A 15,664-nucleotide genomic window follows, 5' to 3' on the forward strand; every position below is an offset into this window, starting at 1 on the left:
GCTTCCACTCAGAATAAAGGCTGTGCAGTCCTAATGCCCAAGGATTTTCTTCCAAGGATGTCAGTGCTGCAGCTCCTGCCTTCTGGCAGAACAGCTACACCGGCCGGCCGAGGACTGCACAGCTCTCCGCTCACATGCTGATGGAGCCCGGTGAGCCGTCCTGAGGATGCCAGTGACATTCTGTGATCACTGCTGATTACGTTTACCACGTTCCACAGCTTCATCTTCTTCAGCTCTGATAACAGATATCCCAGCTTGTGATCCGTAGCACGAATTGCCTGTCCCATAATGGACTTTCTGGGCAGGGACGTGGCCCATCTTACCAGGCTGTTCCAGCAAATTCGCTGTGTGGCACATCACATGGAGGAAGGACTCCACTGTTTTCAGATGCGTTCCAGGCCACACAGCCGCTGTGGTTTCCTGTCCTTCTCTCTGGTTTGTTACCCACAACCTGGGATTACAGATCCCCCTTCCCTCACTGGAGCTGTGGGTGTTGTTCAGAGCTTCGTTCACAATAGGATCCCACACCTCACTGACAACTGTACCGTGGCTTTCTGCACAGAGACCCATTGCACTGCACGGTGATGTGGAAATCCTTTGTTACGAACACATCGGTGATCCGTTTAACACCAACACCACCTTCCATGGGTAGCTGCAATCCCACTGCAATCCATCGAAAGAGACCACCGACACCTTGGGGTGGTTCTGCCTGCAGAGGGGAATCACAGAAGGGTTGGGTTGGAAGGGACCTCAAGGATCACGAAGCTCCAACCACAGGCAGGGCCACCAACCCCCACATTTCATAGCAGCCCAGGCTGCCCAGGGCCCCATCCAACCTGGCCTTGAACACCTCCAGGGATGGACGGGGCATCCACAGCCTCTCTGGGCAGCTGTTCAGCACCTCACCACTCTCAGAGGAAAGAACTTCCCCCCGACATCCAACCTCAATCTGCCCTCCTTCAACTTCAAGCCATTCCCCCTCGTCCTGCCGTTATCTCCCCTCTCAAAGAGCTGCCTCCCCTCCCGTATGGGCGAGGTGAGCCCTGGAAGCGGTGGGCGCACAGAAGCACGGGGCCGGGCTCGGGGCTGCGCTGATGAAAGACGGCTTTGATTGCCCTCAGCTCACGAGGACGAGCAGCTGAGCCGTTCCTCCCGCTCTGATGCCGGAAGGCGCTCCGGGACAGCCGCGGCGCGGCGTTGGCGGGGCTGCTCCGAAAGTAACGCCTCCTGTCTTATGACGTCAGCCGACGGCGTCAGAGGCGGACGTTGGCGGGACGGATGGGGCCGAACCTCCGCACCGCCGCCCCGCTCCGCGCTGCCGCCGTGGGACCGCCGCGCCCCCGCCGTGACCCGCCGGCTGTGCGGAGGCCCCGCCCCCTCCGCTCCCAGTGGACAGCGGCGCTGTCGATCAAATCAGGGGGCGGGGCGGGGCGGGGCGCCCTCTGCCGGCACCGGGACCGCCGCGGAACGCCGCGGTGCGGTGCGATGGGGCCGTCCGTGCAGACTGCGGGGCTGTGCGGTTCTGAGCCCGGCCATACAGCGTGCGGTTCTGAGCCCGGTCACACGGTGAGGTTCTGAGTGCAGGGACCCGGCCGTGGGAGCTGCGGGGAGTCAGGGGGGCTGGAAAAGCCCTCTGAGACGCCCGGCCCGCCCCCGTACCCACCGACTGCATCCCCAGTGCCGCATCTCTGCGCTTCTGGGACAGCTGTGGGTCGGTGCCCCATCGCTGCCCGGATGGGGGTGAGAAGCAAACCCGTCGGTATCGGTACAGCCGTGCTGTGTGCACGGCTCGGCCGTCCCTACACCACCACGAGGCGGTGCCGTTCCGGGCGGTGCGTGGGCGGCTGCCCCCCTGCGTGGGACCCCCGGTGAGGATCGCACCCGCACGAGGAGTTGCTGATTCCACCGACACGGTTAATGCAGCAATAGAGCTTCACTGAAGTACAGCACTCATGTGAGGATATACAAATCCTGCGCTTAAAAATAGCCCTGGGTTGTAGCATATAAAGATATGTCACACCTGGAGCACAGGAGCCGTGCGTGGGGCACACAGCAGCATTGCAGACTGCTCTGCCGCCGCAGAACCCATCACTGAGCAGCCCCTCGTGGCCTCGGCTCCATGGACTGCATTCCTGCAGGCTGAGAACGGCTGCACCCCTCCCAGAAGATGCACCGTGTGGAGAATAGCCCCGTTTTGGTGGGGTCTGCTCTGTTTCGGTGGGGTCTGCTCTGTTTCGGTGGGGTCTGCTCGAATGCTTCTCTCCTTGCAAGCACAGCTCGCTGCTCAAGAGCGTTGCAGTGCTGCTGTAGGGGCAGCGATCTGACAGCACCGTGACCCATGGAGCACCTCCCAAAGCTTAGGACAAGGCCCTATGGCTGCGCCGGGCCGTGCCGTACCAGGAGGTGCTGCTGGCTGCCATCGTGCAGTGCTCGGCAGCACGGAGCTGCACAGCACCACCGCAGCACCCAGCACTGGTGGGCACAGGCATTGGTGCAGGTCTGTTTGCCTGTACCCGCTGCGTGCTCAGCCGTACACATACAGACAGTAATGCCCTCAAACAGGAGCCCTGGGGCCCACGTGGCCCCTGCTGCAAAGCTGGGCCTGTAGTGTGGGCACACAGCAGGAAAACCCTCCCAGGGCAGAGCCGAGCGACCGCCAACACGCGGACATGAGACACACAGCACTCACCCACTGCTCTCCTGTGCGTGGGACGGCGCAGCACCGATTAATGCACGGCACCACCAACAGCTGCTTCCCATCTCTGTCAGTTAACAGAGCCTTCTGGACGTCTCCTCTCTGCTGCTTTCCACCACGCCGGCACAAAGAGAACACAAAACCATCGTTTGCCATATTTATTTTTTTTAAACTAAGCTCTGAATTATACAAGTGTAAAAGTGGTCAATTAGCCCATAGCTTTTTCACACTCCTATAAAATATGACTAAATAGAATATCTCCAAAGTATGTACAGTGTGATGGCAAAGCTACCGTGCTCCGTCCCTGCAGCTCAGCAGTGCTGTGCACAGAACCAACAGTCCTTTGGCAGAAGGTCCTTTCCTGCTGCTGGGGGACCCCAGGACAAAACCACCTTCCATCTGCGCCACGTGTGAGCTGGTGAATGGTAGGAATGGTCTGCAATGACATCAAGCAGTTTACACTGACTGTGTCTGCACTCTCCTTACAGGAAGGGATGCTCCCGCTGTCATTTCTTGCTGAAAACAACCACAGAACCACAGAACGGCCTGGGCTGCAAAGGCCCACAGTGCTCACTCAGTCCCAACCCCCTGCTGTGTGCAGAGTCGCCAACCAGCAGCCCAGGCTGCCCAGAGCCACAGCCAGCCTGGATGCTGGATGTGCATGCATGTGTGTACGCCCACACTGAGAAGAGGGGGGCTGCTTTAGCTGTAGTACAAAAATCAAGGCCACAGAAATTCCCCATTCTTTCGACTTGAAATAAAGCGGACTGCGAGGTGCTGTTCCCCGCCGCGCCGTAACGCTGTGCCGACAGCAGCGTGCAGCTCGCAGTGCGCCCACCCAGCAGAGGGCCGCAGCACATTGCACACAGACTCGGGCTGTGCCACAGAGCAGCAGCAGCTCCCACAGATGCCCTTCGTGTTGGTAGCGCTGCCCTGCTGTCGCTCCCAAACACCCACACAGCTGATCTCTGATGACCGGATGGAAGTGGGACGGATGCTGAGCACAGATACAACAGGCTTGGAACCGCATTTCTCCTTCCAGGCTTTAATGAACAGAACCGCGTTCCACCCTCCCCTGGGTGAGCACTACAGAGTTAATGAAGAGCTGTCACTGCATTGGAGCCGCTCTTCCACCTGTCTGTACGTGCACTTCCAGGAAAGAAGGCTTCAGACCCAAAGCAGGACAGATTGATGTCACTGGAGGCCAATTTCCTTCACTCACAACCAAATCTCTCCCAGCTTTGGGCAGGTGGACATCATGACAAAATTCAGCCTCTGACCTTTTTAGGCGTAAAGAATCTGAAGCATCAGCTCTGGGAAGATCTCTGATGGCTGACCCGGCTGGGGATGCAGGCACGCCGTGGTTTCAGCAGGGATGGAACCGTTTTCTTCAGAGTGCCGGGTATGATGCTGTGTTTTGGTCCTGGAGATGCTGGCAACACCCCGATGGTTACAGCTGCTGCTAACGGTGCTGCACAGAGCTGAGGCTGCCCACAGCAAAGAGCCCAAAGAGCAGGGAGGGAACAGAGTGAGGACAGCTGACTCAGAGTGGCCAAAGGCATTCCGTCCCATATGACACCACGTGAAAGGAGTTTGGGAGAGGGTGGGAGCTCATCTCGCTCTCTTGCACTGCTGGGGGTGAGTCGGGCATCACTGAGGGTGGCAACTCCTGGTGCACCCCGTTACACACATTCATACGTATGTGCACAGTCATATCTGGTTTCCTTTGCTCTGTCTCAGTAAGTGCCTTTATCTCAGCCCACGAGTTGTGCTTGGTTTGTTTTCCCCATTCTCTCCCCATCGCACAGGAAAGGGAATGAGCGCGTGGCGCTGAGCCACCAGCTGGGCCAGACCTCCAATTCCTTCCATACAGCCACCAAACCTCCAGCACTCACATCTCGCCCTCCCTGTCTGTGCTGGTATGGAACCAGAGGTCCGAAATCTGTTCTCATAACAGTGTTGTTCCTCCCGAAATGCCACGGGTGGCCCCTGGCGGTACCTTCCATAGGAGCAGCAGATCGGAGTCCCGGGGCGGTGAGTAACAGTGTTTATTTCAGTCAGCTCTAAAGGAATAATCGGAGCGACGCCTCTGAGGAGTGACTTTAAGACAACTTTACTCTGACACGAAGATACTAACGTCCCATTTTTTGTTCAGGCTCTGCTGCTGCATTCAACGTGCTTCTATGAGTGTAACACACACGATGATGGCCATAGAGTACTGACGGTTACCACGCTATAGATACACACTACGTTAAGCACTAAGTTCAACAGGAACATCGAGGCGCTGTGGCGGTCAGAGAACGAAGTGGATGAGGATGGTGAGTTCTTCCTTCTGAAGACGCCCTCTCCACCCACGAGGACGGCAGCACGACCTGCTCTCCTGCCTGGAAGCCCCGCAGAGCCCACAGCTCAGGGCTGAGCCGCCCTTCGTGCAGTTTGCAGCCTGTCTGCTCAGTCAGGGTGGGACGGAGCCCTCCCTCGGACAGCTGAACGTTTGGCGTTAGGAGAAGTCTGACTGCACAGCCTAAGCTGACTTCAGATCCTGCAATGAGCTTCCAGGACTTACACGCTTCTTTCAATGTGTGAAGGATTTCAAACCATGGGATCTCACTGCGCCGCTTCATGGGCGTTTTTGGGAGTACAGCTGCAGCTCATCAGCTCAAAAAGCCCACTGGATCTTACACATGTGCTCGATTTTCCGCAGTATTAATTCCAGTGGAACTACTCGTGTGCATAAATTAAGCGCATGCTTAAGTGTATGCAAAATCTGAGCTCAAATGGCTCGAAAATATCTCCTCAACGTGACAAACACGCATGGAAAAAGCCATCATGGAAGGTGTGGCAGGCAGGGAGCCCAGCATGTGCCTGCTGGCAGCCACGGTGACACACAGAACAGCTTCTGTAACCCAGGATAAACTGCAAGTGAAAGAAACATGCGGGACAGAGTGAAACAAGGGGACTCGGTTGCATGCAGTCTAATTTCAAGTGTGTCGTTATGGTCCTGTTTTCTTTGGCCTAAAAAAATAAAGTAAGAAAAAACCCAACGAAAGAACACCAACTAACATCTCCTCACCTCCACAAACCCAAACTGCATACAGCTCAAGGAGGGCTTTAAAGCACGGGAAAAGGGGGGAGAAAAGAACTGGTTCTTAGGGATGTCATCAGTGAGATTCAGGGCGGCTCAACACAGCGCCAGGAAAACATTCAGCCTCCATCCCTGCAAGACCTGGGAGCAGCGACACAGAGCAACGAGCAGACAGCCTCTCCTTCCTCACGCTCAGAGAGAGGAACCACTCCTACCTTCATGGGAGACAGAATGACAGTCCTGGTGCTCAGTGTCTCTGCTCCTCGCTCAGACGGCTGACGCACACGGAATGCCTCAGCACGCTGCTGCCTCTCCCCTCAGCCCACCCATCTCCAATGAGGGCCCAGCTCACAGTGCTGCTGAAGAGGGCATTTTCCTGTTGTTTCCTAAGAAGGCTGCAGGAATAGTGTGCCTTAGAGAAAATTCCAGAGGGGTGACAAGGCCACCGAGCTGCTAGGAGGTTAAAAACGATGCACGCCCTTCCCCTTAAAGACAAGGAGGAAAGGAAAAGACTGAGGTGTGCAGGGAACCGAGGGCAGAGAAAGAGGCTCCTTGATGAAGGGCATAGCAAGTGTTCTGGGCGTCTGCATCTCAAGCCTGCTATCAGCCTCATCACCCACCGTGAAGGATCTCTCTGGTGGTGTCTCAGCATGCAAATTACAGCTGTGCAGAACCTCAGCCTGAAACCCTCCCTGCTTCAGCCTTGCTTTGTCCTTCCCAGCAAATCTATTAGTTGGTGTGTGATATGGTTATGTATTACAAAGATCTTTTTTTTTTTCCTAGCCCTTTTGTTACATAGGCTTGATTACTGCACAGGGATTTCAATGAGCGTATTGTCCTGGTACTCAAAAGGCAATGTCTGCCTTGGAAAATAAAAAAAAAAAAAAGAAGAAAAGAAAAAGAAAGCAAACAAAAAACCCAAGAGCTGAGCTGGAGGAGAGAAGGGCTGCTGCTGCCAGGAGGCTCAGTTAGATACAGGAGGTGGGAGGCCAGGGCGCCGAGTTTGAATGATTTTTGGCTTTGGAGAATTCTTTGGGTCCTCATCATCTTCCATGTCACTGTCGCAGACGTGCACTACCACGCTGGGGGTGGACTCTGTTCCTGCATGTAGCTCGTATTTCTCTCCTGGAAGCAGAGAAAAATAGTTAGATGGGAGGAAAACAGCCTGAGTAGCAGTGCTGGCACTTGTGAGCTTCCACATTATGGTAGGGCAATGTGCACGTGCTGCTCCTACCTACAGTGAGAGCTCTGCGTGGGCAGATGGCACCCACCGTCACTGCAGGTTGTGGGGATCTGCCCCACGCGCGAGCACTGCCTGACGGGCATCATAAAGGCTGGCAACAGTAAGACCAAGGCAGCAAAAAGGAGCCTAGGGGAAAGCAGTCAAGGGTGCATAGTGATAGGACAAGGGGAAATGGTCTTAAACTGAGACAGGGGAGGTTTAGGTTGGATATGAGGAGGAAGTTTTTCCCCCAGAGGGTGGTGACGCACTGAACAGGTTGCCCAAGGAGGCTGTGGATGCCCCATCCCTGCAGGCATTCAAGGCCAGGCTGGATGTGGCTCTGGGCAGCCTGGGCTGCTGGTTGGCAACCCTGCACATAGCAGGGGGTTGGAACTGGGTGAGCATTGTGGGCCTTTGCAACCCAGGCCATTCTGTGGTTCTGTGATTCTATAATGGTGTTTCGAACCAGCACAAGTAGCCAACAGCACTGGAGAGAAATGGATGGAGAAGAGAAGGAACACAGAAGTTCATGGTTGAAAGGAGTGTCTGGAACTGAGCCTCAACCACTGGGCTGAAGGTGTAAGGAAACCTGCTGGATGGGGCTTTTTTCTTTCAGAGGTCCCATCTGGAGGTCCATCAGGCTCTGCAATGTGCCAGCTGCAGACAGCAACATCAAAACCTGGTCCTGTGTACCTATCTATACAGGGAGCTCCATACATTAAAAATAAAACACCACACATCAGGTCCAGATGGACTTAGAAATTCAATGCTCTTTACGTGAGGCTCTAACCAATTCTGTCTCCAGCGGTAAGATTACACTCTATAAATGCTTACTAGCAGGCTAAATGCTTAAGCAGTACATTAGATTTTCCAACTATCTACATTACTACTCCAAGTCTCCAGCTGGTGAAGATGAAAATGTCTTAGGAAGAAATGGGTTCAGTGCGGTTATCCACACAAGTACAGAAGCAAACAAGGTCAGGTTAGGATCAGAGATAGGGCTTTCAGCCCTGCATTCGCTCAGCTGCCACTACAAGTGTTGGATTGGACACAACATGTAAGAAGGAACTGGTTATTACATTACAAGGAATTAATTTAAGACTATAAAGAGAAGTCCCAACAGTGACATTTCTGACAGGATGAATTGGTCTTTTAAAACGGACAGATACCCATTAGCAACACTAAACACTAGCAGCCATTCCAGGTAATGCATTATTATACCTTTTACATTGGACTATATGTCATCTCTCTCATCTCTGAGACTCACAAGCTGTCTTTACATTCAGACAGGATTAACAATGATCACACATATACCTCACAGCTCGGATCATCTTCCTAACACTGCTCTAAAGCAGGGGGACATCATCTCTGGAGGTTTTCAAGACAGAATCCAGGCCCTAAAGGGAGCCTATAAACAGGAGGGGAGGCAACTCTTGGAAAGGGGAGATAACAGCAGGACAAGGGGAAATGGTTTGAAGTTGAAGGAGGGAAGATTTAGGCTGGATGTCGGGGAAGTTCTTTCCTATGGGAGTGGTGAGGTGCTGAACAGCTGCCCAGAGAGGCTGTGGATGCCCCATCCATCCCTGGAGGTGTTCAAGGCCAGGTTGGATGGGGCCCTGGGCAGCCTGGGCTGGTATGAAATGTGGAGGTTGGTGGCCCTGCCTGTGGTGGGGGGTTGGAGCTTCATGATCCTTGAGGTCCCTTCCAACCCAACCATTCTGTGATTCTGTGATTCTCTGATCTTAGTGGTCTTCTCCAATCTTCATCATTCTATGATTCCAAAGCCACTGCATATTGCATGCCAAATACTCTGAGAAAGGTGAGGTCCCACTATCACTGACTGACCTGTACTTAGGTGCAGTAGCTCCTAAATACCTGCATACCTAAATGCAGCAGGAACAGGTTGTGCTAGGTGTTGTGCATTAGAAGTGAGATGGCAGTCCCTACCTCAAAGCACCCATAGTTTGCTCGTGTTCTTACTGTGGAGTTGTATTTATTCCCAGCTTGGTGGCAGAGCAGTTCATGTTAGGAAGGTGGTGTGGGTTTGGGCCTGCACCAACACACAGCTGTGGGACTGTCATCACATGCTGTTTGTGCTGAAAAGATCTCGGTCCAAATAAGAGTTGGCTGGCTGGGGACTCGAGGACATGCTGCATTTTTGCCTAAAAAATAGAAGGCAACTACTGAGTAACAGCTACAAGCCCGACATCTTGCTGTGAGAAATATTTCACTGCTGTGATACCATTAATGTTGACATTTAACTGCTCTATTTTTGGCAGCCTTTCCTCTGAATCCAAATTGAGCAAAGCATTGCAGGTCTTGCTGATAGGCTAAAATGTAAAAAGAGAAATAGCTCTGTGTGCCGCACTGAGAAATTATATGGTTTTCCTTTGCCTATTTTCCCTGCGGGCTTTGGCTAATTTCTCAGCTATGGGCTGACGTCAATGCTGCCAACCTGCACTGAAGGCCACATTGGTCACTGTCAGCTCCCAGCAGCTCTGCAGGGCTGTGCACACACAGCACCGGGCCCTCTCCTACCCCAACACCACCAAGTAAATCAGATTCACTGCCCTCTTAAAAGGTAATCATCCCAGCTCAAATGCCACATTCTTTTACTGCTCAAATCCTTCCCAGAAGGGCTCTTTGCACTGAAAAAGAACAGTGCAAATAAGCACAGACACAAGGAAAAACATTGAGATGCCTCTGGCACAAGTCACTGCAACAGCAATTAATGTCACTTTGCAAATCAAAATGCGATGCACTCATAAATTGGGTTTTAAGGCACACAGTTATTTCTGAGCATAAATGAGGTGCACACTCAGTTCTGTACTCACAGCTATTCATGCCCGCAGAACTGTGCCTCAAAATGCAGAAAACCTTTTTGTGGTTGAGCTGGGAGCAGAACAGGAGCAAACAGGGGACTCGTATGGAGCTGTCCCTTGTTGTAAATCTAAGTGCTGGTTGCAGAAAAACACCAAGGTAATGAATACAAAACACAAATTCAGTAGATACGGCCAGGCTATCCCTTCCCTCCTGTTGGTTGCGATTATTTCTCCACCTCCAGCATTAAAAACGTACCTAGATTCACAGCAGTTCAGTTGGCAGAGGAATGCCTGAATCACTGCAATCAACTGAGGCTTATGGGATGTGGGCTGCCCCAGCTAAGGGCAGCAAGATGGGTCAGGCAGGAGTGACCTTGTGCTGATGATGCATCTCTCATCTAATGAGGCTCTTTTGTCCAGCAGAGAGAATGTTCATATACTTAATTAATGATGAAGACAAGGTAATGATGCCGTGCAGCTAACTCATCCCTGATTCTGCCACGCAGTCAGAGGTTAATGGGTTCAGAGCCGTGCTCTCCACGTTCAATGTCATTAGCATCAATAAAATACCCTCCATGTGTAGTCCTCCCACCCATGTGCTGTACAAATAGGACGGGGTGGGCAGCACAGAAGCAATACCTCACGCCATGTGAGCCCTCCCCAGGGAGGAGGAGCTGCTCTCTGGGAGTGCCACTGAGGGCACAGAACAGCCTATCCCTCTGCTTTCTGCATGGTCAGTGCAGCAGCTCTCATGTACACAGCCCCTGGCAAGGGGAGTGAAGGGCAGCAGGAGCCACAGAACAGAGTGCAGGGGAAGGACAGCTGGAAAATGTTCTCTGTCACCCACCTGCCTGCCCCTCCACCCCCCCGAATCCCAGCTGGAAGCTATAGGAAGTGCTCAGTATTTCCTGTGAATTGGTGAGAAGAAAGGCGAGTCTGGAAGGGCAGTTCTGGGCAAGGCCTCCTGCCCTTCCCTGCTGCCCCTCTGAACCAAACAGAGGGCAGAGCAGTGCAGAGCTGTCAGCTGTAACTCTTCAGAACACACACAGAGGGAGCCTTCATCGTCTGGCTGTGTGTACTTTGCACCAGCGTTTGCTCGAGGGCATTCAGGAGGGGGAGAGCCTGCTGGGATGCCAATGGAGACTGGGAAATGTGGAGAGAACCAAAGCTGGTACCAGCTTGTCTGTAAGGGCTAATGGGGACGGTGCCTGGCCTGCATTGGCTTTCAGACGGGGACCGAGACTTGGAAGATGAGTGCTTACAGAAGGCAAAATGATACGAGGGAGCACAGGGAGCAGTTCAGTACCTCAGGCTGCAGGTGGCAAGGGGAGGCTGCGGGGCACCTGGTCCACGCTGTGCTGCAGAAAGCCAGGCAGGGCAGCTCGGGAAGGGGACAGATGTGATTTGAGGAGGAAGGCACAAAAGAGAAGATCCACGTGGTTGTAGTTTGAGATACAAAGACTGAGCTGTAGGGAGAAACTGATAGCACAGGCTGTGGAGAATTTGAGGTAACAGGTTTGATGGAAGCCAGACAGCAGCAGTGGGGAAAGGAAGAAAGAAATGTGCACGCTGGGAGTGGGCAGGGATGGGGGTAGGACTGCTCTCCAGGGAAGAAGGGACTAACTGCAGTGCCAGGAAGGTGGCTTGTAAACCACTGCACTACCAAAGGGCAGAGCAAACCTAGAGGCCTTTTGTCTGCGAGGAGAAACTCTGGGATATACATTGCTCTGAAGACAGTTTTGCCTTCTTGCAAATATTTCTCCTCTAAAATGATTTCCTGTATCCCTCAGTGGGATGTCACTGCTCCTCGTTAGAACTAGCAAATACATGAAGGCCTAAATTAGCCAGCAGCTTAATGGGGTGCAAGTGTTCCTGAAGGAAGGAGCTGGGCCTGGAGGGCCATCGGCCAACCACACCCCCAGCTCAGTGCAACATCTTTGCATCTTCATCAGTGTTAACCTACTGGAAATTCTCTCAACAGTGGAGGTGTTTTCATCAGACATTAATGATGCCACTTGTTTGTTTTTTATGTACATCATGATTCTTCTGTACTGAAGAAGCTGTAAGTTAGCGGGCAGAACCAGGCACAGGGAAGGATCCCACCTCACTGACTGAGCTGCTGCATTCTGCTTGTATCTCGTTCAGAGCTCTCTCTCTACATCTGCAGAAAGTGAACAAATACATGAATCAACCAGAAACTAAATAAACATGCTGAGATCTTCCCTAAGAATTAAGTGCACCCTCACTGGGCTCGGTGTAATGCAGGAAGAGCAAAATCCAGCTTCCTAGAAGTCCATCAGTCCAGTGGGATGCTAGGAAGGTATTGCTGCAGCCACAAGGCTGCAAAGAAACACCCGCCCCCAGATGGAGCTTGGACTATAACAACACACAGCCAATCTGCTGACTGATTTCTTATCTCCCACAGTGTGCATCTGCAGATGGTTTGAGTCCACACTGCAGCTGCAGCCATTATGGAAGAGTGATAGGAAAGGAGGTGGCATGCAGATGTGGAAGGGGTAGGGCTGCATGGGTTGGGGTCCCAGTGCTGCGTCTGACCTTCCCAGCAAGGTGAGCAAGCACGACTCACCCTGCATGGAGGGCACATAAAGAATCACCGAATGGCCTGAGTTGGAAGGGACCTCAAGGATCATGAAGCTCCAACCACAGGCAGGGCCACCAACCTCCACATTTCATACCAGCCCAGGCTGCCCAGGGCGCCATCCAACCTGGCCTTGAACACCTCCAGGGATGGACGGGGTATCCACAGCCTCTCTGGGCTGTTCAGCACCTCACCACTCTCATAGGAAAGAACTTTCCCCTGACATCCAACCTCAGTCTGCCCTCCTTCAACTTTTCCCCTTGTCCTGCTGTTATCTCCCCTCTCAAAGAATTGCCTCCCCTCCTGTTTATAGGCTCCCTTTAGGGCCTGGAAGGCTGCAATGAGGTCACCCCGCAGCCTTCTCTCCTCCAGGCTGAACAAGCCCAGCTCCCTCAGCCTGTCTTTGTAGGGGAGGTGCTGCAGCCCTCTGATCATCTTTGTGGCCTCCTCTGGACCCTCTCCAACAGCTCCCTGTCTTTCTTTCTTGTATTGGGCCCCCAGACCTGGACTCAGTACTGCAGATGGGGCCTCACAAGGGCAGAGCAGAGAGGGACAATCACCTCCCTGTCCCTGCTGGCCACCCCTCTGCTGATGGAGCCCAGGATGCCATTTGCTTTCCAGGTTGCAAGAGCACACTGCTGGAAGCTGTTGATTATTTACATGCTTAATAGAGTTTTCCTGGTCCTTTTTACCAACTCATAGAATCACAGAATGCCCTGGGTTGAAAAGGCCCACAATGCTCATCCAGTTTCAAGCCCCTGCTATGTGCAGGGCCGCCAACCACCAGACCAGGCTGCCCGCAGTTCAGTGCACTTAAACCAGTGTATTTAACGTACTATTCCTCACAAGTTAGAGACACAGAATTCTGGCTCTGGCTTATGGAAACGAGTCCTTTTCGATAGTTAAGGCACAGATATACTTTTCATTGTGGTGCTGGAATGAAAACCAAACGTAAGTGCAGTGAGGGGAGCAGCACTACCTGCCGTACGGCAGCGTGCTCTAGCCACGTGATCCCAAGAAAAGCTTTGCTGGGATTTGTTTTTCAATGAAATCCTAAACACAGTGAACACACAACTGAGACTGCAATGCTATTTTAGAGCCGCCACTGCAGTTAACTAAAATTGCTCTCCCTCCCAAGTGCTAAAAATAGGAAGAAGAGAGCACACAGTGACTTCTGCTGCTGCTCCCTGCAGGCTCCTTCAGTGAGGCTGGATGTGACCTTCACGCAGAGAGTGGAACAATGAGGGATATTTCACATCCCACTGCTCTAGAACAGGGATTGATTTATTGCCCAGATAGCGAGGGAATTCGTTTACATGTTTCTATTTATAACACTGCAGCATCAAAGGGAAAAAAAAAAGAGTTCTTGTTTTCCTTTTGTTCAGCAGTTTAGTAGCAAAGCATCAATTCTGGGAGTAATCATCTGCCATGCAGGACGAAGAGTCAGACCTGGCAGCCCTTGTTGGCGGGTCTGCCAGCCAAAGGAAATAAAATGCAGGCATCTCATACCTTCCCTGGGACACGTGGGGGAGGTCCCACGGGAAAACAAAGCCAGGTGGTCCTGCAAACCTACTGACCCTGCACCCCACTGCCCTGGGTGTCAGCCAGGCAGTAACACCGTGCCCAGGGATGGGGTGCCTGCAGCAGGTGGCTGCTCTCACAACAAGAAAGCAGCATCAGCAGAGCTGCAAGGAAAGCTCCCACATCCCATAAGGATATGAGAATTTTCATGAGCTCTCCTCCCCACCCCACAGAAACTGTTACTGGATTTGATCTAAAGTGCACTGGCACGGGCTGCCAAGGAGGGGGTGGGTCACCATCCCTGGAGGTGCTCCAGAGCTGTGCAGATGTGGCACTGAGGGATGTGGTTTGGTGGGAAGTATTGGTGGTAGGAGGACAGTTGGGCTGGATGACCTGGGAGGTCGTTTCCAACCTCGGTGATTGTGTGATCTTATTCTACATGAAGATAATTTAACGTGCCATTTTTCCTTATAGGTTATGAATGTAAATTAGACTAATTTCTAAATGATATTCCTTAGGTCTGGAACTTGAACATCTTCCACTTTAAGAGTTGTAAAAGGGATGCTCTAACAGCACTCCAAGAAAGCTATCCATAAATATGTGGTAATTAAATTGAAAAGTAAATATCTCCTGAGAAAAGTTTTAACTTCATCAGATAAGCATTTTCTAAAGGCAAAGCACCTTTCAGAGATCCCAACCAGCTTCACACCTTATCATCCAGTGAAGATGGGAAGACAGCATAAATCTGTCTGCATTATCCACTGATACGCATTTTACCTTTTAGAGACTACATCTTCATCACATTCCTTCTGCATAATATTTTCAACAGAAAACGAGCAGTCCTGACAGAGCAGTCCTGCAGGGATAGGGAAATGGTGGTCCTCTGCCATCACACTTGTTAACATGAGACATTCCCCACTCTGGTGGACATGCAGTGATGCTTAAACCATTGAAGTATTTTGCATCTTGGAAAGCACTACTGAGCAAGTGTGATTTAAAGCAAATACTCTTCAGGTTCACAGACAAGTGTTTGTTCAACCCCTACATGAACCATCGGTTGTCTCATCTAAACATCAAAACAAGCACAAGAATAAATTGTGTAAGCAAGCTTCAATCTGCTATTCAAACAACACGTTAAGCAAAGAACCAGTTGGCGTGAGTTAACTCCAAAGCTGTAATGCAACTTGCAGGCTTTACCCCAGCTGCCTCTAGTTATTGTTATTCTCTATGCTGCTATTTCTCATTTGCTTTTTCCAACAGAAATTCACACAAGGACCACAGGCTTACCTGGTCCTAGCTTAGAAACTGCATAAAGGAGGTCGTAGTTGATGACAGGTGTTGCATCGTCTATGGGCTGCCACCCTACAGGTGGGGAGGCTGGAGGCGAGATGAGAAACTGTTTTGCAGGCTGTGGTGGAGCCAAATGAAGCTTGTCTCCATCTGTCTCAGAGGTCTGAATCTTTAAAGCATAACAAATACACTGTTTAGTTTAGGATGGGGAAATGGAATGATTACTCAAATCATACACTTCCAATCCCAAGTGCCACCCAGGCGGGGTTTCAGCATCCGTCTCAGCAGACGAGGCCTGCAGATGGATCTGCTCTCACCCTTACAGATGGTTCCCCTGCAGTAGATGGGCGGTGGGGGGCTGTTATGTGAGCAAAGCTGCACTGTTTGTGCCTCCTGTATACGTCCTCTGAGGATAAGTGCAAAGCTTTTT

The 15,664-nt window shown here is 52.0% G+C and overlaps 1 protein-coding gene across 3 annotated transcripts in view; it reads right to left on the bottom strand.

The window, feature by feature from the left end:
* Window positions 1-2,840: 2,840 nt before the first annotated feature.
* RCAN2 (regulator of calcineurin 2) overlaps window positions 2,841-15,664 on the bottom strand; it is a 77,447-nt gene continuing 64,623 nt past the window's right edge. For 2 of the 3 annotated variants that reach the window (XM_420062.8, XM_004935924.5), the window contains 2 exons: window positions 15,232-15,403; window positions 2,841-6,905 (listed from right to left, as the gene is read on the bottom strand). In XM_420062.8, the coding sequence (XP_420062.3) occupies window positions 6,745-6,905; window positions 15,232-15,403 (333 nt within the window). In that variant the 3' untranslated portion in view covers window positions 2,841-6,744. Of the gene's footprint in view, window positions 6,906-11,813; window positions 11,986-15,231; window positions 15,404-15,664 lie in introns of those variants that run through there. The other variant, XM_040698615.2, reaches the window with a different exon arrangement.

Source organism: Gallus gallus, chromosome 3 (genome assembly GCF_016699485.2).
Source record: "Gallus gallus isolate bGalGal1 chromosome 3, bGalGal1.mat.broiler.GRCg7b, whole genome shotgun sequence".
Lineage (NCBI taxonomy): Eukaryota > Metazoa > Chordata > Aves > Galliformes > Phasianidae > Gallus > Gallus gallus.